Below are 24,643 nucleotides of genomic sequence, written 5' to 3'. Positions count from 1 at the left end.
TAAAAACCAGGTGGCAAAAGTTGGGAATCGCATATCGATAGACCGGACTGCTACACGGAGAAGTACCGATTGCGTCATCGGTGCGTGGTGCAGGATTATCGCCGTGAGAATCATGTGCGTGGGGAATCACACTTCTCCCATTGATGAGTTGTACCTTAAGTAGAGAAAAAGCCTTCATGCATACAGACGAACAAACGCATCAGAACGGAATGCAGTAGAAGGAAAAGAAACGGATAAACTCGACTCCTCTTTATTCGAAGAGAACTGTACTTGTAAAGCCGGTGGCATTGAATGGAGCTAGAACGTGTCGATGGATCAAGCTCTTTAGTCTCACTTTCAAACAAGTTGCTGTGTTCCGCCATCGCAGCGATATTGATGTCCGTATCAGGGTGTGATTGAAAAGAATAAAATATAGCTTTCTTAAGGCTACAAAATTCCATCTAAGGTATGAGTAGATATGTGAAAGTTGTTTCCCTCTATTAGCGGGCCGTATACAATAACCCAAGAGTCAAACCGAACGCGCCCGTAATTGCGCTTATCCAATTTGGAAACATTTATGAACCCTCGCCACCATAAAGCACTCAATGGGTCGGTTTCCCAAGCGATCGTGCCTTTATGGCCCGGCGATGCAATCAAATCAGTGCGCATCCCTATTGCGAAATGTCCAGCGTACCATCATCATAACAACAACCGCCGACATTCCATTGCGGGGCCAAAACATCGCAGCAAAGCGAGTTTATGGCATCGGCAATGTGTGTGAAGTGAAAGAAAAATCTCCGTTTCCTCCCCGTTTTATGGCGGGTTCTCTCACAAATTTAAAAAAAAATACACACACGTGGGTCTTGTAGGCTTGCAAAATACAAAAATAGGGGAACGTACAGCTATTGAGTGCCGTAAGATCGACGAACGGTCGTCATCAAATAAGGCTCGTTTTTAAAGAAGGGGAAATGCACACGCGCGATGATCATCATCGATCACGATGATTGTTTTCGTTTCGAGCCCGTGCATTTCTCTCTTCTGACGAAACCCCGGCAGAAGAGAGTGTACGAGGCGGGGGCGCCTTCGGCTTGTGAGTTCCATTCTGCACTTGAACTTCGCTCAAACAGTCATTGATCGCGTTCCGAGAACCGCGAGCGCACCGGCACTCTTTCTCTCGGTTCGCTCGCGGTACGTTTCCCTCTCTTCTCTCTCGCCGCCGTCGGTGAGTTCCCGTTGTGTCGGTTGGGGCGCGTGCGATCGACGCCACGATCGCCAGTACAGTTGCGTCCGTCAGTCCGGTATGGCTCGTCGACCGAAACGGTCGTCGCTCGTGCTAGCGATAGCGTTGGTTTGGGCCACGTTGGTACACTATCGGTGTTTGGCACATAGCAGCACCAGTTCGGCTCAGCAACCGAGAAACAGTGCCGAGGCCGATCTGGAGGCGGCCGAGAGTAACAACCACCATCGGGCGCTGCTGAATCTGCCCAAGTTCGGTGATCGCTTGTCGCCGCGTGTTGGGCCCGGGCCCGCTCCGGGTGTGTCGGTACCGTCGGTGGCAGTGAGTCCTCCGAAAAGGCAAGCGCGAGGTCAGTTCCTGGGACGCGCCTCTGGTCCATCGGGTGGCCTGGTGCACTCCCCGATCCAGTCGAACGACAATGACATCAAGCGAAGTGACGTGATGGTGGTGAGCTCGCGAAGTGCTACCGGTGCACGGGGTGGAGTGTCGCAGGACCTCGCGCACGAGGAAGTGGAAGAGGAAGTGGAGGAGGAGGAAGAAGATGCCGAAGAAGAGCCTGTGAACCTCGAAGAGGACGAGCAGGTTGAGGACGTGCAGGCGAGTGTAGGGCACGCGGATTCGTCCAATGGCCGCCATGCGGGAGGTGTCGGTGTCGGTGTTGGTGCGGGTGACTATTACGCGGAAGCGGCCGTCCACGAGGGTAGTGCCGTTGGTGAGGGTGTGCGAGGGGAGAGTGTGGTGCAGGCGGAAGACACCAGCGTCAGCATCAACAATGCGTCTTCCGCGCAGGCGCATCGGCTCGAGATGTCGACCGAGTTCTTCGTAGTGCCATCGACGGCGGCGTCTGCCGCGTCCCGTTCCACTACCGTTCGTCCGGGTGGCGTCATCCTGGCGGCGCGGAACCCTCCCTCGCCCCCGCTGCTGGTTGCTGGACCCCGCGCTACCGCCACCCCTCCGACGATCGTGTCGACGGGAGCGGCAGCGGCCGGGGCGGGCTACGCGAGCGGCCTGCGTAAGGAACCGTGGGTCGTGCCGGTGTTGGTACTGGCCTCGCTGTCCATGCTCATGATGGCCGCGTTCGAAGTGTTCGTGCTGTGCAAGGCGTGGCGCACGTCCCCCAGCCGCCGACATCTCTTCCTCGGCCAGATGCTGCTGCTGGGACTGTTTGCCTGATCTGGGCTGGCCGCGGTACTCACCGTCAACCCGACGGTCCTATCCTGCGCCACCATGCGCTTCGGAGCCGGCGTTGCGTTCGCGCTGGTCTTCGCCTCACTGCTCGTCAAGTGTGTGTTCCTCATCAGCCTGAACGGCGGCGTTTACCTTCCGGCGCCCTACCAGGGCCTACTGCTCCTGTTCGCCGTCCTCATCCAGGTGGCCGTCGGTGGTCAGTGGCTGCTGACATCGCCTCCCAGCGTCGACAGCGTCTCCGTGGCCGCGGGTCCAGTCGCAGGAGTGGGCCAGGCTCCAGGTTCTGCCATCTCGAGCCGCTATCACCTCCTGCTGGCCGCGGGCGACCTCTCGACGGCCCATCCCAACAGCGCCACCATCACCACCACCACCACCATCCCCCTCTGCCACACGCCCTTCTCGGAGCTGCTGCTCTCGCTCATCTACATCGTCTTCCTGATCGTGTTCGTTGCCATCCTGGCGATCAAATCGCGCGGCATCCGCGACAACTACCGCGAGGCGACGTACATCGGGCTCGCGATCGGGGGAATCATCCCGATCTGGCTCGGCTGGACCCTGTGCGGGCTGGCCGTCGCCGACCGGCACCGGGACGCCTGCCTCGCGTTCGGCCTCGTCGCCACCTCGTCCACCGTGTTCCTGGTGATGTTCATGCCCAAGGGTCGCCAGCTGGCCGCCATGGGCAAGGAGGGTCTGTACGTGGAGGATCGCGAGGAGCGCTTCAGCTCGCTTAGCCGGGCCGGCTCCGGCTACTCGCCCTCCTTCTTCCACTTCAAGCCCATCAAGTACGGCGTCATGGGACCGTCGCCCACGCTCCAGACCGCCAGCGGCCAGATGGTCGGGACGGCCACCACCACCACCAAGCACCAGGCCGTCGCAACGCTTGGCGGAGGTAAGTTCCCCGCTGCTCCGAAGTCCCGCCTGCCGAACCTTCTTCGTGTCCTCCCAAAGTGTCACCTCCGGATGAGGTCATCCGCGTTTGCGTCGAAGGTTTTACTTTCGTTACGTTCCTCTCCTACGTACCAGAACCAAGCTGTTGTACAGTTCCAACCAGTGTTATTGTGTGCAAATTCGAGGTTTTTGTTAGGTTAGATACAAGAAGGGTGCGATCACAGCGAACTTGACTCAACCTTCATGTGTGAATGTGCGTGTTTGTGTTCGATTGTTTGTGTGTGCATATACAGGTTTTGGATCTTACAATAATCGATTAACTTTTCGTTCCCTTTTCTTTCGCAAAGTCGAGCCAAATTCTGGCGCTGCGGATTTGGCAAAAATCTGGTCCATGCTGCTTGTTAGTTCACACTTTACCTTCGTGCCTGTATATTTGCTTGTGCGGGAGTTTGTGTGTATGTGTGTCTGGAGTGTGTGTCGTGTACGGTTTTACATTATGATCAAACGCCTGTTGGCGAACCTTTGCTTGATCTCGCAGAAACTGTTTATCGTCCCTCTTTTTTCTTCTTTCTTTTACCTTTCGCACTGCAATCAACCGTATGAGTAAATCTGCTTGAGTAGCGTGGGACATTGATGTTGAAAGGAGATGCACCCGGGCGCGCAGAGTCGTGAAAGTGCATCTGCTGATCCGATGCATAATGAGCTGGAAAATAATTTCTCCGCGACGCTCTCACTTCCCATTAGCGAGATGTTTAGTGTGACGTAGAGAGGATAGGCCTTCAGAGGTCATATCAAATGAGTGATAATAGGTGTTTTATTAAACTTTTTGAAAATATTCATAGCAAACGAATTGGGACATAAATAAAATCATACGTATGAACGCAAGCAAATATTTTCCAACCGCTTTAACCAATTTGGAGCTCGGAAATACAAAAATATCTGAATGAAGATGCTTTTCATCGTTCGGTAATTGGTTTTGTCTTCGATATAAATCAAAATAATTTGATATTCTCACTCGCCGCAAGTGAAAGATCCACTGAAGATCCTTCCCGCTAATGGCGATCTTTACTCCTTGCAAAAGCCTAATCCTACCAAAGAGAACTAAGATTATACCACCTTTGCGCGAAGGATGAAAGCAGAAAATTGCAATTAAAAGGTTTTAACCGCCCAGTGTTTCTTCCATTTTTGGCGCGATGTCGGATTCGGGTCGGACTCCTCAAGGATGCCCGAGAAGGATGCGCAAAGAAGCTGATGTTTTCTTGCCCATGGTTGAGAATTTTATTGGCAACCGGCAGCGAACGATTCAGTTAAGTTTCGGCGCAGACACAAAACGAGCTGCAAAAGGGGATTGACAAAACAAAAAAGACACAAAAAGGAAGAGCACAAAAGAGCAAGAACGAAAAAGGGAAACAAAAACTAAAACACTTTGCAGTAACATTTGCGGATGATAAAAGCGGGTGACTCCACACTCGGGAAGGGGAAGGACTCTGGGCTTTCGGAAGGGTTGGCTGATCGCCGAGGACAAGCGATCCGAAAAGGATCGAACATGAAGCATAACGAAAAATACGCCCGAAATGAGATACAGCCGCGCGCGAAGCATGATCTTCTTGGCGAACGCGAATTCAGGTATCTTCCCGGCGTTACACAGGCGAAAAAAAAGGCAACAGAAACAATAAATGATTCAACATTTAAACGCTGCAAGTAACGGAGGAGGGAAATATTAAGCGCTGGAGTGGGCGTTTTCCCTCGGAAATGGTGAATGAGTTAACAATTCTTCGAATAACATAAAACTGGAAATTCAATCTCGCCATCGCCACGTTTTGCGAAAGATAAGGATGTCGACTCGGTGGGGACGACTGCGTAGCGTTTGGTCGTTAATGTGGGGAGAAAACTTTCAAGCCATGATTCCCAGGCGAAAGGAGTCAGCCGATGGTCCTCCGAGGCTCGTAAAGTGGTAAATATAGGAGGATCGCCTTTGATCGCCGGTTCACGGACGGACAGATTGGTCAATTTATGGTTGAAAATTATTAATTTGATTTTCGAACCAAACCAAGATCTGAATTATGACGTTAGAATTTCCATGCTTTTACACTTGTTTCAGTGCTGATCGCCTCCATTGATTTGCAAACTTGTAGATTTCCGATGTAAAGCTTTTATTTTAATTCATATTTTTCGATGCCGAACGATTTGGGTTTCTTTCTTCCTTCTGCGATCCGATCGCCTCCGTTCTCGCCTAGCGCTTTCATAATTTCCACATGCGGCCTTCCCTAAAAACCCAAATGCGCCTTTTTCTTTCTACCCGTTCGACACATTAGTTCCTCGCATTTCCCTTCCCGACTGAAATTAAACGCTTTCTTCGCATTCCGCGCGACGGAGAAAAACCGCCGCGATGGAGAAAACAAAAATTGTTACCAAATGTTCCCGCTCGTCAACGTGGCGGGAAAGCTTGGCGTTTGGCGACGATCGAGCGCCGTATGAAATGGAAGCCGACGAAAATGGCCACGAGCGCAGGGAAATTAGATCACAGTTAAATCAGCTGATCAGCGCGGAACGATCGAATGCCGTGCGTGCTTCTTTTCCTCGTCTCTCTCTCCCTATGTATCGGACACTCTAGGTATGCCTTTTGTGGGAAAAGAAAAGAAAAACGATCTCGCTGACAGTAGCTCGCCGCCGGGGAAAAGAAAAGAAAATGGTAATCAAAATTAAATTAAGTGAAAATTTCTCTCGCCCAAATCTTCGGCCGTTTCGACCGGGTCGGTGTGGTAACAGGGTGTGGTACTCCACCGGGAGGGGTAAACAGCCCCGAAACTGAACCGCAAAATGAGACAAAAAATAACCAGTCTCAGATGCATGCCACCGATTGTGACGCATCTGCCAAAAACCCCCGCGCGAGGAACGATTGCGAGGGACGGAATGTTTCGCGAATTTAATGAATGACAAAACGATGATGTTACGCGATCGCGAAGATGCTCGAGGGGGTCGAAACGGGTGAGGGGTTTGATGCAACAGGCTTGTAGTTAGCAATTCTGACCGCATTAACCTACTCCGAACCGAACGGCGCAAACGGAAAACAATACATCCGTTAATCGAATCATTATCGTCCGAAGTGTGCTGCAATATTGTGTTGAATCGAATTCAGTTAACTTGCCGACTCCTGCCTCATAACTCATAATTCGTGATTTGATTTAGAAGAAGAAAGCCAATCCTACTGCTCCCAAATAGATAGAAGTGGGTCAGGAAAACAAAGTTTCATCAAATTACAAGTTTTTTGTACTCTTTGAGCAAACTGAACGAAGTTGGAAAAATTGTCATATTTCTTTTGAAAACTTCAAAATGAGTTCCATGTATTATACATATTCGCCATGTACATTTATACATGATGAGAAAACAAATCTCACAAATCTTTTCAACTTAAAAGATCGGTTCTTATACTTACTTAAGCTCTTGGTTTAATTACCGGGTTGGCTGGGTTGATTTTGTTCCTGCTTTTGCCAAGTTAAACCCAGATTCTAAATAAAATAAGCTTCTTATCTACTTCGATTCTTCAATCTTCAAATGCAGTTTACTCAAAGTTAGTAATTTGAAGTTAAACCAATTTTTGCCAATCATGCCAGAGGCTCTCTGATATGACAGAGTTGCTTTATCTTTGCTTTTATCGTCTATTTTGTTTTTCTTCTTTTCCGTTCAATCAAAAGCGTATTCCAAAAGTGACTAGCACCTCCGAAGTCCAAGGAAAGTATGTGTATAATTAAATTTTGGAAATTATTACCACCACAAATTACATCCAGAATACGTGCGATCATGATCGGTCGCTTGGGATGAAATTTGCTGCTCGATCGACAGAACGACACGAAAAGACGTTGCAGACCGTTAAAGAAAATGAAAACAAATCGGCATAAACCAGAAATTTACTACTTTCTTGCCCTTTTCCCTGGCAGAATGCGCTTGCTCTTCGAAGAAAAAGGCCTGTTTTTGTCCGGTGATCCGATTGAGCGTTGGTTAGGAATCGATTCTAGGCCGAACGTGGACCAGATACCCAGACCTGGGAGGAAAAACAGCGGTCGTAATTAATGGTGCTTAATGTGCACTCATTACGATAATTGATATTGGTGTAATTTTCACTGATTTTATTATCATACGCTGGGTCCCGGGAAGTGCTGACCACTGGTTTCCTGTTTTTCATTCATTCATGTTCAACTTTCCTTGCAAGAAGGTCTCCGCAAAGGAGTTATTTCTGATTTAACATCCAGAGAGGCATAAGAGTGGTTGATTATTTGCTTGATTTGTCGGTAAATGAATTGTATTTTATTTAATTCCAGATATTTTTCAAACATTCCTAACCTTACCGTGTCTTTTTGCAATCGGTTCCGTCTGGTGAGCCATATTTTCAGGATGGATTGAAATCAAGATCCCCGGTCATTGCACTCCATTCGATTCGGTATCTCGTGCGTAAGAAAAACGAGGTGTTAAGAGTGGCATGCTGATAAATAGACGCTCAACTCCGATGTAACCCGATGGTCCGCCTTGACCTTCGTATCTCCGGTTTCAAAGATCCTACCTTCCAACTCGGGTTGACATACGATGGATTATACCCTTTTCAACGCCTCGCATTCTCATCCCTTCTCGCAAAGGTGCAGCGTATCCGTTCCCACATTAAGACTCTGCTGATTGGAGGCTGATTGATTGGGTTGCGTTGAGAAGTGAAGAGTTGAATGAATGAAAGGAAGGAACAAAATTCGCCCGACTTTTATCAACTCCTCAATCTGGCCAAGACTAGATTGGAATTGTTATACCCTAACCCTTACAGGCCTTCGAGCGCTGTTGCTAGGAGTTGTGAACAAAGTTTTTAAATTCGCACTCAAGCCTTCCCGACGCAATGAAGGAGATAATTCCTCACTTGCTTGTTTGTTCTTAATCCTTCTCGGAGTTCCGATTCTTCTACCAAGATGGTGGGCTTGGCCCCGGGGAAGTAACGGTACCTGACACCGTTGTCACCCATTTTGCAATGGGTGGTCTTGGAACTGAATTTTGGGAACATTTTGATAAACCTTTTTAAGTCTTCCGAAGCACGTTCTACTTGTGAGCGAACATTGAGCGCAGCTGGTGAACTTGAATGTGATAGCGAAATTGACAGACGAATTTTGAGCGAAAGCCACGAGTGTTGGTGTGCGAGCGAGAGTGGGTGGCATTCCTGCTGACCACCCTATCTCCCCTATCCATGCACGGAGGGGCAATTCCGAAATGGTTTCTGCGTGTTTCGTGGACAGCTTTTCCTTTTTATTTCTACACCCTCCGCTCCCTCGTGCAAAACCCGCCACCACGTTACGTTCCCGCTTGGATACAACGTTTTCGTTCAAATGCTGGCGAACGTGGTGCTACTAATAAACATCGTCGTCGGCAATCGTCAGCATCAGCTGGTCGATTTTTAACTCCGATCGTAACATGGAAGTGAAAGAAGGGAAGATAACGCCTCGCCGCGGAACGCTTGCCGAGGGGTAAGAGGGGTAGCGCAACAAATAACCAGGCGCTGAGCAATTAATCGTAACATAACTGGAAAACTCCAAGCAAGGAAAATTGCAAAGAAAAGCGTGCTCTCCGCGCGAGGAGGCTTGCACACTGTGACGTCGCCGCACGTAACCGTCGATCGATACCACACCGTGACCACGGAAAAGCGAGTGGGTTGATGGGGTAGGACGAGAAAGGGAGGGAGAGAAAGAGAGTTTTTTGCACCATTGCACGCCAAACAATGAGATGAAATTTGTTACAACCGGCGGCGAGCTGACAGGCTCGTGGCGTAAAAGAGGAAAGAAAAGCGGGAAGAAGAGAGCTTTCAACAAGTGACGAGCGGCCGGGTGGCAAGGAAAATCCGACTAAACACTTGCCTTCTCCCCCTTTTACCCCCGCGGTCACTTTTGAAGCATGATGGAAATGGTGTGCTTTCTACGAATAAAACTATTCCAAAGAATACAATGTTTTCCACAAGAACAACAAACCTAACTAACTAACTTTTCTAGAAAAATACCAGAGATTTTCCATTGATCTCAAAATATTCAATCATTGAGTTTGCTTTATAACGACTATGAAAAATTATACCCTCACCGAAAAACGGCTCAGGAGGCTCGCACGTCATGAAAATGGATCAACCTATTCATGTCGGTAATAAGCTCGTCGGAAAACGCCGACAAAACCTATCCCAAGTTTTTATTGCCACTAGAGAAGCCAGCATTGCGGCCGCAAGGAAAAGAACACGACAAGCAGAACGATTAATTAGAACTCCTCGGCACTGTGATTTGGAGAAAAAGGGAAACCACACCACAAGAACAAGCTTATCAAGCCACCAAGGAGGTTGCTACCGTTCCTCGTGCCTGGCACAACAAAGCAAACAAGCCATCGGGTAGGTCGGTCGGACCATTTGTAGCCTTCGGAATCATCATTGCGGTATGCATTGTGCTGGGAAGAACAAAAGTGTGACCTGGCGAAGGGACGAATACGGATGCAAGAGGGAAAAAAGCAAACTCTTTGGAAACAAACATATTTCCTCCGTAAGAATCAAACGAGAGTTCTGTAAACAGGCAAAGTAAGGGGGTGGCGTGGCGGGTTTGGGAAAAGAAGTCATCGACAGCCAGGTCGACAAAAGCAACGGCGATAGTAGCCGGTGGAAAGCTGGAAATAAAAAACAGAGTCCAATTCTACTTGGAAAATCAATGGGGTAGGAGAGAGGAGAGGAGGAGGCTTGAGCCGAGCTGTCGAGAACACGATCAAGTGTTGTTAATTGTTCCACCAACCCAAACGGGATGGTAAGGGGTGGGAAAAGGCATAAAAGAGCTCCCAACCAACAGACAACGCGTGGAAAAGACGAAAGACTTGTGCGAGCGAGGGTTAAAGCGACGAACCCTTGCATTCGAACGGGAGAATAAAGCAGGAGCTTGAAAAAAAAACTATTTGTTTTCATGAAGAGATAATAACCATCGAAGTGAAGATGAAACCGTGAAATGATGTTGTGAGTGGGCGCGATATTTTGCGCATCTCACTCCCTTTCCTCCGACCTCTCTTTACCTAAAGGGACGGTTGCCTTGTCCAATTGATGCTAGTCGACCTCGAAATCACGAGCTGAAGAATTGGTACAAATCCGTGAAAAGGTTCTATAAAAAGATCAGCAACGAACCTGGTTGAGACTTTGTTCAAGGCAACAATGTTGCTTTTCTAGTAGTTGAAATCGAAAAAAATGTAGGTTGGCGAGGAAAGACAAGTGAGCCGAAAGATTACTAAATCGTGTAAACGTCGAGATATAACTTTGCTAAATTTATTCAATCTCGATCATTGGAGTGTTGCTTGTTATGTATTGAGAGAAAATCCGAATCCCACTCTTTATCCTGCGCATGGAGTAAGCAAATAGTACAATTTGTTCGTCCCGAGAAAAGAAATCACCCATCGCTCGAAGGTGTTACACTTGGCACTGTTCGACCACATAGCGTCTTGGCATTCTTTCGCTGCAGTAAAAATTGCATATCGAACATTTTAGCAATGCGCAACGGAGAGTACATTTTTAACCGAGCTGTCTCAGGATCGAGGGGTATGCCAAATATGGCCGTGCTTGAGCTGGCAGATTCACAGACAATTAATTCGAATATTCCGTTGGCAAAAGCAAGCACACAAAACCAAACACACGGTCAACCCTTATCGTACGGAAATCTATGTGTTCCGATAAGTTCTCGTTCGATCGATTCGAGCAACTAAAGTGAAAACTTTTGCCCATCCCTTAGAAGGGGATCGCGAGCCGACTCGAACACGACGACGACAACATCCAGTGTCCCTTTGGCAAGTTGGATTGAATTCGAGCCAGAACATTCCAGGCCTTCCGCTCGAGGGTAGTGTACGTGCCGTGCGCGTGAATGTTGAAAAAAGAACCGATCGTGAAAAGAAGATGATCGTGTTGCTCGCGCTTGCATACCGGGAAAGGAGCCAGAGGTACGAATGGGAGGAAAAGAATAAAATCGATCGTCCACTGCTTGTCCACCGACCCGAGAGTGTCTTTCCGATAACGACGCCAAAGACAACATCCGATCGCAGTCGGGACGCATAAATATCGCTGTGTATACATAAATAGGCAACGAATCTGCCGCGCGAGACCACGGATTCGGTTTGATATGGTTCTGGAAGGATGTTGTTCTCCTTTACTCGCCTTTTGTACCCTGCATCTCCACCCACTCACCGCTGGTCAACGTTATCGTAGCGGAAAAGAGCTTTCCTTCTTTTTGTCTTGCCTCTTCGTCCTCCGACTCTCCACGATATGAGACTACATTTCTTTGGTCCGGCACGAAGGCAGAGGATGTGATCGTAGCCTGCATCAGGACAACATCGGCTGTGGCCGATTATTTCCGCGACGAAGACGATTCGATACGCTTGAAGGAGGGATATCGCGCGAATAAAAGAAAATACGCGCTCGAATAAACACAAACAAGCTGAAAAAAAAACAAACCAGAATCGTGCATGTGCAATAAAAAGCAACCATTATCGCACCCACATCACCCCCTCCGACTGTCGGCCACCAGATTTTCCTCCTCATTATCCAGCAGGAGCCCGGAATGCGCTGGGAACACGCCAGGACAACGCGGTCCACAAATATTTCCCTCGCCGACAACGACGACGACGAGTGTGCGACACAATATTTAATTTATTTAATTTACTCCTGCCAAAAGGGGAACGAACGATTGGAGGGGACGGTGGCAGTGGAAAATCCCCACCCAACACCCCACCATTGAAAGAACCAAAACGCAAGAACCAAACTCTACTCGAGAGCGAATCGGCTCGGTGGCTCGAAATGGAAAACTGTCCGCAGAGGGAAATCGAGTCGAAAGAGAGGGGAAACGGGGAGTTACATCCAGTTTTTCCATTCAGGGCGTAAGGCAAAAAATTGCAACAAATCCCCATCTGGCAAGGGGTTGGAACGGCGTCGGGGTAAATACAACTGATTTAGCGCTGATTGTGAGAAAACGAATAAATAATTGTGTATACACACAATTGATTTGCGCGAACATTTGCGCATTCACGCGGTAGGGCCAAGGGCTTAATTGTGTGCCTGTGTGTGTGTGTGTATTTGCTGCAAAAAAATAGCAAATGCTCTCCCGGGGGCATGAATCTGGAAAGCGAAGCTACCACATCGCAAACCAACAAGAAGCTACCTGAAATCCTTCCCCTACTCCATACTAGAGAGGCTTGATCGGGGATAGGAAGAAAGAGGAGGAAAGAAGAGAAAAGAACAACCCTGTACTGGATGACAATTGGAGGTCCCTTCGGATGGTAGCCGTTCAGCCGACCCGGGGCGTGTAGAAGTCGTTTTTATCACACCACTAGCATGCAAGCATGTTTTTCGTTCTTGTTTTTCACTTTCCAGGCCATCCAGCGACACCTGAGAGTGTCATCGTGTTTGCTTGCGCACCTCGTTGGCCCACGGAATGTCCCTAGAGGGTAGCGGAAGGATACTTCGAGCCAGGAAAAGAGTGGACCCATAATCAATTTATAGTTTAGAAAAGGAATGAAACAGAAATAAGATTAAAGGACGGTATTAAAATTGTTAAAATCAATGTGGTAAAACCGTTCTTTTATACTTTCTTCGACAAATTCATATTATGAAGTATTTTAACATAAAACACTTTCCATTACAATTATTAAAATTACAGAGAGTGGAAGAAACAAATTACACTCTGCAATCATCCAGAAACTTGCACGCGGAGGAAAAAACTGGTCGCTCAATTCTGCATGATACAGGTGTATTCATTAACCAGCATACATGCCTATGACCTTCTCCTTTAACACACCCCTCTTGATCTTTCCGCACAATAATCAAAAGGGCCAGTGCAACAGTTGCATGTCGGGGCGTAGCTAACGATGCTGCAATCTTATCACCCAATGATGCCCATAAACGTAGAACCATATTTAAGATCAATATTTTCCGGCGCGGGTCGGCGTGCGCTTCGTCTCATTCGATCGACGTCCTTCGGATACTCTTTTCCACTCCCGTGTTCCTCTTTGTACCAACTGGCATGGGGTAGAACCTCCATTCGAAGAGCCTTTCGACGGTTGCAATCTGGTGGACAAGGTGTACGATGCTACCTTGCTTTGCCTATTCGCACCTTTCGGTCGGTGGTAAAGAAAACTGAACTTAAGATGATCGTCACGCAACCCATCAATGTGGGGTGCGAAGAGAATGAAATTGTCTTCAGTGCGGCAAGCCAATCTACCTTCCAGTAATACCGAACGACCAGTATTGCTCATTTATGCTACCACCGCACGACATATGTGGCGTCGACGAGGGCGAGTGGGTCTCGAATGAAATGAAAATGTTCTCTGGCGATCACCAATTGCGATCATATTTTTCCTTTCCCACCCTTCTTTGATCCCGGTTTCATATATCGACGCAATTAAGTGCAATCCCCGGCGATGTAGCAATCGCTTTCAAGATATTCTAGGAGTAGTAAGTCGCTTGGCAACAAACGACAGTATGGAGTGGGTGTTCAACCACCGTCCAATATCCCATGCTCGAGCTCCTGAGTTATTCATAATTCCTTTTCAATCCAACAGTTATTCCGCGGCGGCAAACCGTTGGTGCGATTTTAATTACCGTTCAGCTTTGATCCAATTGTTTCGGCTCCGATCCGAATGTGTTCCACTTTTGCAGAGTTGCTAGAACTGGAAATAGAACGGAAGACTGAAGAAGTCTGGAGCTTGCGGTCTCAATTCTGAGCCCAATGCTACCAATTCTCGCATATGCCGTTACGAGAGTATCGCTCGATCATCATAACGTCAAGCTATTCTTGGTTCTTAGTTCTGACCTAGAAACCAACATACGCAACCATTAGCTCACGAAAACACCAAACGGTCTGACCATCGGTAGAGAGGCAATCATTCTAGACAAGACCATTTTTCCATCTCCAGTCTTGAGTAAGGGCGTCAGTAACTAGCGGCTCAATCGAGGCCGATCGAGATCCCAATCGTAGACCCTGGGAGTATGAGTTGGATTAATAATTTAAATAACTCTCCTCCTGCGTTCGATCGGATGTTCAGCGGAAAAATCCGCACCGGATGTACCGTTCGCACAGCTCGACCGACCTCGGTACGACCGTTTTGTAGGCCACCGAATCAAGCTGACGCCAGATTGCGCCATCCATCCACGATAGTGTGTGATTGATGAGGTTATGTAAACAAACCACCTCCCGGTAACGCCACGCTGAGGGGAACAGGCAGATGGTTCTGAACTTCTCGAGAGCCCTCCAGATCGAATCCTGGCCTCTCTAGATACCGCCACCGAGAGAAAGAAGGGTTCCACCGGGGCAGGTGAAGGAAAAACAAGCGCTTACTTCGCTTACTAACAATCCGAAAAACCGCAAACAATGATTACGGATATTACCTCCTATCAGTCCACCGGGTGTGGAGTGGTTTTGCTGCTGGTCAGCTGCACTGAGCCACATCGTAGACATCCCCCTTCCCCAGAGCGTCCGGAGTTCTGGAAGTCATGCAGAGACTAGAAAAACACAGCCAACCCTTCGCGTGCCCCGTACTCCGCGGACATAAAAACAGTTACAAATGGAACAGTTAGCTCCCATGATGAAGAAATTACTGGTTGTGAGTCGGGGTGCTTGTGGCTCATTCACCGGATCGCCCGATCGATCGCAGACCCCTGCAGTCGATGGACGGTTTTCCTTTTCAGCTCTTTTCTCCACCTCAGAGGGAACTAATTTCTATTTTCTAAACAGCGGAAGCCGTTCGGTTAACGACATTGGACAAAACCCTTGGTACGTCCCTTGGGTAGGGAGTTCTGGTGGAGCTTCGAGCAACTAGACTCCGCTCCTTCCTATCAATTAATATATTCAATGCGTGCTCAGTCAAAACGCTCTTCCCACGAGCGCCGACTGTTGTCGGTTCAGTCGCTCCCTACCCGGTACCGTAACAGGTTTATCCGGACGAAGTCATCCAATATGCGCAATGACAATGTTTATCGGCGATCGTCTACTTCGCCTTCTTCGAAAGCGGAACGCACTCGCGTGCTCCAAGTCGAGTGGGGCATGTAAATTAATTAATAAATATTAAAATTATTAACTCCCGTCCGCCCGGTTCACTCCCAGTTCTACGATCCCAACAGGGAATGGGTACACGTATCGTGGAAGAGACTCGTAGCTGAAAAGAAAGGGGGGCCCATATTTATGCCCCAGATTCAAGCAGTATTTTATACCGCAAATGGAACTTTGCGACTACGGACTCGCGCAATTGCCGGATGCATTGAACTCACCGGAACGGGTAACTCGGTGCTTGTTACCTGCTGTGGTCTAATCTTCCTTTATCCAGCAAAGGTGGTCGTCGTAATGGAATCGTGGGATGGCATATTTGTGAGAACCATGTGTCTTCCACACGCGAACGACCGAGAAGATGCACCTGAACAAATACAACTGCTTATAGTTTAAGGTTATTGCTTGCCCTCACGATTCGCTGCGGTAACAGGAAGGAACTGACTTACCCATCATCCAGAGGGATAGACAACTGGTTCAGAAACGTTTTTTTCACTTTCACAACCACCAGAAGATCACAAGCAAGGCACAAATCAAACGTAGAATCGCTCGATTACCAAACGATTTTCCTTTCCCTCTTTCCCGCTTGCGCGCAGGCATTTGATAAGGGCACGATCAACGATCTCGCTGTCAAGTGGAGGTCTTGTGGTAAACAACTCCTCTAACACTGGTGGAGGAAAAAATGGCTTAGAAGCTGGCAAAAGCCTATGCCAGAACCAATCGCTTAGAAATTGGCGGAACCGCGTCTGGGTAAACAACGCTAATGAATAGCGCTCACAAACATTTCACACCTGTTCCCACCAGAATACCTGCCATGCAGAGAGCCTTTGTAGGCTCCATGGTTTGGTTAAGGCACACCTGTTAGAAGAGATCGAGAAAAGGCAAGAGAAAGAATGAGATAGCTTCCGCCGCCAAGAATACTAGCCGATTTCAATGGACCCGGGAAATGGAAGTTTATATCCCTGAACTTGAACTACGGCAGAACGTAAGTCGATCCAGATTATACAGCATTTGAAGCGTCCCGGGGGTGTCGAAAAGGGAATCAAGCGAAACTTTTTCAAGCTCCAGTAAGCTGCGGGTCTCGAACTCTGCCAAGAAGCTCGCGTTTCAGATTTGCCGCCAGTTCAGTTTCGCTGATTTCGCTGGCACTCAGCGACTCGCGAAGTAAATGCTTAATCAACCGCAAAGGTGTCGGAAAGTGAATGGGGAACGCGGCCGGGATCGGTCGGGAGCGTCTGGTGTCTTGACTAGATCCAACGCTTTAGCCACCCACCGTTCTGCCTTTAAGAAGTCACGTCACTTACGACAGCTTGCTGGAAGACCCCGTCTGGGATGGGAACTAGGTGGTGGAGAATTCATCTCCATGTCTTCACCTTCGTCGAGCGAGCGGTCGAGAGATCGTGATCACACTTCTCCAATATTCTACCCTAAAGAAGGAAGGTCGGTTTGCTGTATTTGGCTATTGTACTGCCTAACGAGATCGTTCTGAGAGTTTCGGAAGGATTTAACGCGAGTAGCAAACGTTGCTTTGATTGACTCCAAGTAAAGCCTCCTGTTATGCACGTTCACATCGATCGTTCGCCACGACGGATGGAGCGGTTCCAGAACAATGGGTACGTCTTCTCCCCAGTGGGAGTTCTGTACATACGTCGACGGTTGTCGGTGATGAAGGCGGCGGTTTTTTGGCGGTTTTTCGTCATTTAAAACCACCCGCGGTTTTGTTCAAACCGACCTGTGTCTCCTCTTTGGTCATTTGGAATGAAAAGTCAGCCAGAGAGAAGGACTTGGTAAGAAACCGCAGCTACTACTGCTTTGTCCGCCGTATCGCTGTAGTCGTTTGCTATAGTTTGCTATTATATTGGCCAGATCTTAGACCGCACCGGAAGTGAGGAAGCTTCTTAACATAAAGTGGAAATGATTTCGGCGTTTTTCGAATCAATTGAAAGCCGCATAAACTCCACGAACTTTTGAATGGAACGATCAATAGGCGGCGGTCGTCGGTCGTTGTACCGAAAAGAGGGTATCATTCGCTGTGGTTAATTAAACGGTTGTGGAGCTAAGTAAAAAAGGTGCTACCGGACGAAACCCACAAGAATTGTGCGACTTCCTTGATCTGCGCCATAGTTGTGGTAGCTTTAGACCGGCCTTCGTACCTCAGAGAAGCAGACGTTCGGCATAACATCGTGTCGATGTTTTGTGAGTTTCGATGCAAGCTTCTTCCAGATTCATTCCCACCTTTCTGGTGTGCGATAATCACATTGCTGGTACTTATCTTAAGCAATCGATCGAAACCAATTCTTCCCGCATTGGCGGTGTTCGATCTGATACCATATGTTTCCGTTTCAAACTGATCTTCGTCCGTATGATCTTGGCTTGGCTTGGAAAATTGGTTCATGTACGCCGAAATTGTGTCGAAGTGAAACTCCGTAGGAATGTGGTCCGTTCTCCCGAGGTGTTTCTAACCACACTCCTCCACGGCCTCCCGGTTACTCACCCTCCCCACCCACTAAAAGGGGGCTAGCAAAAATAGCTACCAGGTTCTAGCGACGGCTAGCGCAACAGTTGTGCGCTGGTAGGATTAATTGAAATTTATCGTTTTCGATCAATCAAACCGCAAGGGCAAAGAGAGACCCCGGTGTTGAACCGGTTTCTATTTCCACCCCAGGACCGCACGGCGACCGGTCAGCTCGGAACACGTGTGTCCAAAACTTCAAAGTCCGGCTCAAATGCTAGGAAAAACAAACCGGATCGACAACTCGAAACCACGAAACCAAATAAAAAACCGAACTGACTCGCCACAGAAACTGCAGGAATGCAATCCGTGCCATTTCTCGCCGGCGCACCCTACCTTATTCCCCTCCTTCCAGCCCAAAGTGTGGACCCGCTTGACGAAGATGAATTCCCTTTTCGACAACAATTTGTTATTAATAAATCAAAACGCAAATCACCGTTCCCGAGGAGTACGTTGGGAGGGAAAAGGCCTGGTTTGTGGAGGGACTAGAACTAGGCGCAGCATTTAGTATTGAAATTTATTTCAATAAACAATCGTGGACGAGACTGTCGTACCGGGTTCTGGGACCGTTTAACCTGCACTTTCCTCGAGTTTGCCTTCTGCGCTGATCGGGAAGATGGTTAGAACGATAGTACTAGCACCAACTGGAGCCGCTCGTCTAGCTGCGGCGCACCAGAAGAAGTCTTTAGTCGCGACGGAACTTAGACTGGGCAATCGGACTTCGCCGCAAGCGCAGGCGCATAAATAAACAATTGTTTTCCGATTGGCATAATTTACCATCCGATAGGAGAAGGCCCTCGAGGGAGGAAAGGTTCTCGATCGTGCTCACCCTCGTGGCGGTACATTGAATTGTAAATCGAGCGCTCGCTTGTGGGGAGCGGAAGAATCGCTGAACTCGTTACCAACCGGTGTGTGTATGTGAGTTGAGGTGGTCTATTTTTAGCGTCACTCCCCTTTCCTGCTAAGGCTTCACGTGACGCCATCTGCCGGCCGGATGTTTGCAGTCCCGAAGCAATGGCTGTCAGATTGATCTCGCCTTGACAGCAGTTTGTCACTTTTGACCATCCCATCATGCACCATGCACCACTCCTAATGAATCATAAAGTTTTCCACTTTTTCCAGCCCAAACGCAGATAGATCGATCAGTGCCTACGCCCGATGCTGCCTCGAGGACGGGAAGCAATAAATATTTAATGGTATCAATTTATTGCACCGAAGGTATCTATTCCCACTCATACATACAAGGCTGAACCAGGCGGCTCGTTAGGGTAAACAGAGTTCTACCTCACGGGGTTCTATCCCGGCTCCGGCGAAACCCCGGAATGGTGCAATATTTGCAGAACAATCGGAAGATTTATCAGCGCCTCGACGACGGGGAAGCTCTGTTGCTTCGGTGCTATAAAGGCAAATCATTACTCGAGCAAGGCCCCACGGTAGCTAACTGGTTCATTAAACGGATCCGATCGCTTCCTGTAGTGACCAGTGGGCGTTTCTTGTATTTGCTCCACCATGACGGTCGCCGAGGGAATGAAGAGAATATCGTTCGATTTCGGTGAAGCCACCTTGTACAAACGCAGTAAAAATAATCGCCAGTCAATTCCGTCGCTAATAATTACTCTTTTAATTAGTCGCGGTGGCTCCGTCCTTATCAAGGATGCTGGTACCACGGAATAGACAAGGAACGCACAAACGAAAGAAAACACATGCTGAGTGAAGGAAAGGGACGAAAAGTTATTAATTAACAATTAATGGTAATGATAGCTACGCCAAGTGTGGTAATTATTTAAATCAGACGACAACCATTTACAGTTTCGTTTGAAGCCGATGCGACCGGAACCGGCCATTCGTGGCGACATTTAAAAGCACTCGCTCACACGATCTCATCCTTAGTGTTGAGCGTTTTATTGAGCGAGACCAACGAACTTTGGATTTTTTTTCACCGTTAGCGAGTGATGTTGTTCCGAGTAGCGTTTCATAGGATCTGAAAAACACACTCATGGGTAGAAATTCTTGGAATGTGTCATAAACAGCTAAGAAGAAACCAATTTGTGAAAAAATAACACAAAAGGTGATAATCGAACGATCCTCGTCAAGTGTGATGTCAAACAAGCGAATGGAATGGAAAACTTTCATGTAACGAAGGAGAATAGCGCTTATAAATATTACCACGCCGTCCGATCGCTGTTGATTGTTCTTGAAATAATGTGATTACCATCAGGAATGCCCGCAATCCTGTAGCGTATAGGTTTCGCACGATCCTTATCAATTAAAATCCAATCATTACCAATTACAGCTTGCCAGGTGACGCCCTCCCTCTCTCTCTCGCTTGTTCTGTATCTTCCTCTTTTCCTCGGACAGTTTTCCCTCGATTGGATACAACACTTCAACCTTCCCGAAGAAGTTTCATATTCTGGCGTGTTTGTTTTCCTTTTCTTCTTTCACTTTTCCCGCGGCCGTACCGAGAGAGTTTGATTGATAGCAAAATAATGACAACTTTTTGCGCTAAAAATAAAACACTCTCCCTTATCACCGCGTGGCTTATCTACGATCAGCGAGGCCATCAATCATGCGAGTCTCGATGGTCCCGTTCCGAGTCGACTCGACCTCCAAGATGATCCGATCATACACTGTTCTGGATCGAGCCTGGGGTCTATCACTATTCATGGGGGATCCACGCTGGTGCACTTCTAAATATAGTGTGCACGCCGTTGGGAGCGCATCGGACGTGTTTTGTACTTTTCCTCTGCGCCCGTTTAGAACTCAAGTACCCATAAATCCCTCTAGGGGTCCGCACGTCAATCAAAAATCGAGCGAAAAGCGAAACCGGTCGGAAAGACATACTCCAGACCTCTGGAGACCTCCAGTCTAATCTCTCGCGCGACGCTACGTTTGGATGCTGGAAGATCGTTTATCTTTTTGCTGTTGGAGTCGCGTCGGTTGGTCGGCGGCACAAAACAAGAAACCAAATTGCATTCTTCAGATGCGTTGCCAGTGTTGGAAGATTCTTGCTGTGGTTTTTCTTTATTCTTATGCCCTTTCTGTCTCGAAGCACAAACGCACACACGCGATATTTTCCATCGGCGATGCACTTCTAAAGTCCCGAACAACTCCCTAGGGGAGCGGGGAATGAACGCGATCGCACGCGATCATGATGCCCGACGCACAAGATCGAGAAGCGAAGAAGAACTGAACGAAACCTGCCACAAAATCGACCACGGACGTCACCTGCGACGCCCGGTCGCTTAAGACGAGCCAATGAAGATTGATTTGACTGATATGAAGTCAACTGAAGTTCGCCTTGCCAGTCCGCGGATCCTCCCGAGCGATTCCACAACCGTCTGCGCGGTGGAATGCCGAGTCGATCCTTTTGTCGGCTTCCCATTCCTCAGTCATTGCAGGATTTCCACGTCGTCAACCTCCTTTCAGCGAGGTGCACCACAAGACGGTCGCCCTCGACGAGCTGACCATGAGCAGGGGAATCAATAACGGCTATGGCTGGCCGCGATCGTGCGTACACACCGTTCGATGGCACAGGTTATGAGTGGAACGTGCTGGTATCTTGAGCTCTTCAATATCTCCCTGCGTCTTCACGAGGGCTCGCAAAATCTCGATCAACCGATCAACACCGGTGTAGGTTCTCTGTCTAGCCTTCACAAGCGTGTTTGATAGGATCCGATCGGAAGGGATAGGACTTATAGACACAGTTGGGTTCCGATGACCACCGGAGGTGTTCCTCAATTGATTCCTGTAGCAAACCGCAGATTGTGTGTGGAGGAATTCCTGACACCTGCTGTCAGTCTCAGATATGAACACAAGCACACAAACAGAGCCATGCAATATCAAGAAGGTGTCAGTGAGTTCAAGGATGACGAAACTCATTCGCCTTTGTTGACTCTTTCAGCGCGGAACTTCGCCTCTGCGTTCGGAAAACAATTTCATTGCTTTTAATTGCCCATCTCATCATGTCATAATTGTAAATGGATAATAAATGGCTCCGCAGAGATGCTGGGGAGCCTTTGATAGCTGCCTGACCATCATTGGAGTCATTCGAGCCTGATTCCTCCAAACCGACCCAGCCTAGTACTTATAACGATAATTAACATATGACGAACGGCTCTACAGAGAGGGATCGAACCGGCTCTAAATAGGGACACTCTCCATCGCTAAAGAGATGTGAGGAGTCTCTGGACCTGCGTGTCCTAAATTCGCTGTGGCTGCACAATTTTACTAACCTCAATCCGTTGAGACTTCAGGCGCACGGGAGGAATGTCGGTCACATAATCCGCAGAAACCGCGATCTTGTGATGTAACGCACGCTTGCACCTCAGAATGAGGCTCCACCATCGTCCGGGCGTCCACCGAACCGAAACAAGTTTGTCCCGAGAGTGCGCGGTGGCTTCAGGCTCCTAAAGGGGGTTCGCAGGTTTTGCGGTTTCTGCGGTATACAATCTTGCGCGATTAAACCGGACACACACACACACACCGGGACCAACGGTGGGCGGGAGGAAAAAGGTTGGAATGCTGGGAAACTACAGTTGCTTATCCTAAATTCCGACCGCGGAGTCTCGTCGGTACTCCAAAAGGGTTCACGCAGGGTCCCTAGCGCGGTCATCTCACCTCAGTGACTTTACTTTCAACGAGATCAGGTTGGATAATGGATTAAAGCAACAGACGCGAAAGATGAGGAATGGAGAACCCAAGAAGAAGTAAAAGAACCGACGCCATAACAATGCAACGAGAAACAAAAACGAATGTTGTTCTGTCCACCCTAAATCTCGCACTCCGGTGCTGGGTGTGCTGCGGTGTGTGTTTGCTCAAGCCCAAAAGCCCATTCAATGTGTCAAAAATGGGTGTTCGAACATATTCCTTCGGAGTGTAGGCCGTCCGAGCAGACACACGCTAGGCTTAAGCAATAAATAATTCATACTCCTTCTCAAAAGGCGCATGACCCATATTTAACCCGCGCCCAGACAGGCATCGGGCTGCTGAAGGGTGTACACCACCTCTAATTCCCTCTTCCCAACCTCTTTCTTTAGTTTTAGGGTATACCGAGGCCCAAAAGTGTCAACTCATGGTTTCTCACCCGATGGGCTTGCCAAATGCGACATCCTCCGACTCAGGAGGCTGTGAAATTGACAAATCCCGTATGAATGGCGACCCACCACGGGTAAAGTGTAGTTGGTTAATTGAAATAGAAGTGGGCTCCCCAAGCCCTTCTCGAACCTGGGGTGAGTGTGTGACAAACATAACACCTGCAGGGAACACACTCTCGAGTCAAACTGCACCACAGAGGTCACCAGGCGTTGGAAAGTATTTAATGCAAGGGAGAGGCGAAAAAGAAAGCTGTTCCGTAGTGATCTTCAGGCCAAACACTTCAGGCCACCCTCGAACAAAAGACCGTTAATTTCAAATTGAATCTCTCCACCTTGGAAAGCGTAATGGAAATGTATCCCGTTTGCCATTTTCTCGCATTTCCCAAATAATCTGGCCCGCGGCACCAGAACCGTTCTGACTACTGACCCACATACTGAGCGCTCGACGCATGGATGGATCTATTTTTGAAAGCACGTTTTTCAACACCTTCGGCTAGCCGAAGAACTGGAACACCGGAACCACCGCCGTCGGGTAACGTTGTGCAGTAGAACGGAACGTTTCGGAGGAGAGGTTGCATTAGACCTATTCCTATTCTTTCCTCCGGAGTAATTGAGTTGAAAGCAATCAAAGAGTTCCCTCGAGGCTGAAATACAGCACCACGTTCTTTACAACCGAACGCCGTTCTTCCAACATGTTCACGTGTGGTCCAGTGAAAAACAAAAGAGTTGAAGAAGAAGGGAAATTAAATGAACAATGATGGATCTCCTACCAGGAACATCGTCCGAGAGTCCATTATCTGCCACTGTGTCGTGTGTTAATATCTTCGTTAATCTTCGCTGCTGTAACTCGTTCACTCGTTGAAAGGTGAGAATTTTGGGAAAATATGAATTCTTTGATTCCTTTCCTCCCGAGTCACAACACGATACAAACGGTGGCCAATTGTCGTCCGCTACTGTCTTCACCATCTCCTCCGGGTTTCCCTACAAGAAGGTACCTTTCGGAGAGAAGGAAAGCACCCGTGGTAAACCCCTGGGGAGGGCCATGGTGTCTAGTTATTCTACGTCTAACTGTTATGTTCCGGAATTAAAACACAAACACACAGTTTCGAGCGAAACAGAGAAGGAGAGCGGTTGCGAAAGCGGATCGATGTTCAATGTTTCGCCCAAGCGATGCGGTTGTGGTTCCGTAACGTTGTTCCCAGCGAAGTTGGAACATGCTGACGCGAAACAGTTAATTGCTGGTCTTTTGAATTAAATTTACACGGATTTTGTTTTCTACTGTTTGGAAGAGATAGACCTCCCGCCGGGGGAGGGATCTCTGATGCAATAGAAAGACACACACACACTTCCCGATGAGGTCCAATGTTGTAGCCTTGTCTATCTGGAAGTTGGACCTTTAAAATCTATCGCAAGGTGATACGCAAGGTTCGGCAGTCCATTTCTTTTCAAATGCTCATGCATACAAATAGGAACATTATGCTAAATGTGTTGCTCGAAAAACACTGACCTTGATTTTAGATTTCAAGTCCTCCACGCACGTGATCATGCCCGCGTGATAGTTCGTGTACCGTTCCTTCGAATGGGTTCGGGTTGGCCTGAGATGAAGGTTTCTAGGTTCATTCGGCGACTTCTTTGGTTTGGCTCCGTCTTGCGTCGTGTCCTATCGATAGCTTCCGATCGGGCT

At 48.3% G+C, this 24,643-nt stretch overlaps 1 protein-coding gene across 1 annotated transcript; it reads left to right on the top strand.

Moving 5' to 3' along the window:
* The first annotated feature begins 1,279 nt into the window (after positions 1-1,279).
* On the top strand, positions 1,280-5,440 carry LOC131285583 (uncharacterized). The gene is given in 2 exon segments (XM_058314442.1): positions 1,280-3,293; positions 5,394-5,440. Coding segments are annotated over 2 exon segments (2,061 nt in total).
* Positions 5,441-24,643: the final 19,203 nt, after the last annotated feature.

This window comes from Anopheles ziemanni, chromosome 3, assembly GCF_943734765.1.
Source record: "Anopheles ziemanni chromosome 3, idAnoZiCoDA_A2_x.2, whole genome shotgun sequence".
Lineage (NCBI taxonomy): Eukaryota > Metazoa > Arthropoda > Insecta > Diptera > Culicidae > Anopheles > Anopheles ziemanni.
The sequence above is the reverse complement of the archived record's forward strand: the minus strand, read 5'-3'. Positions and strand labels throughout refer to the sequence as shown.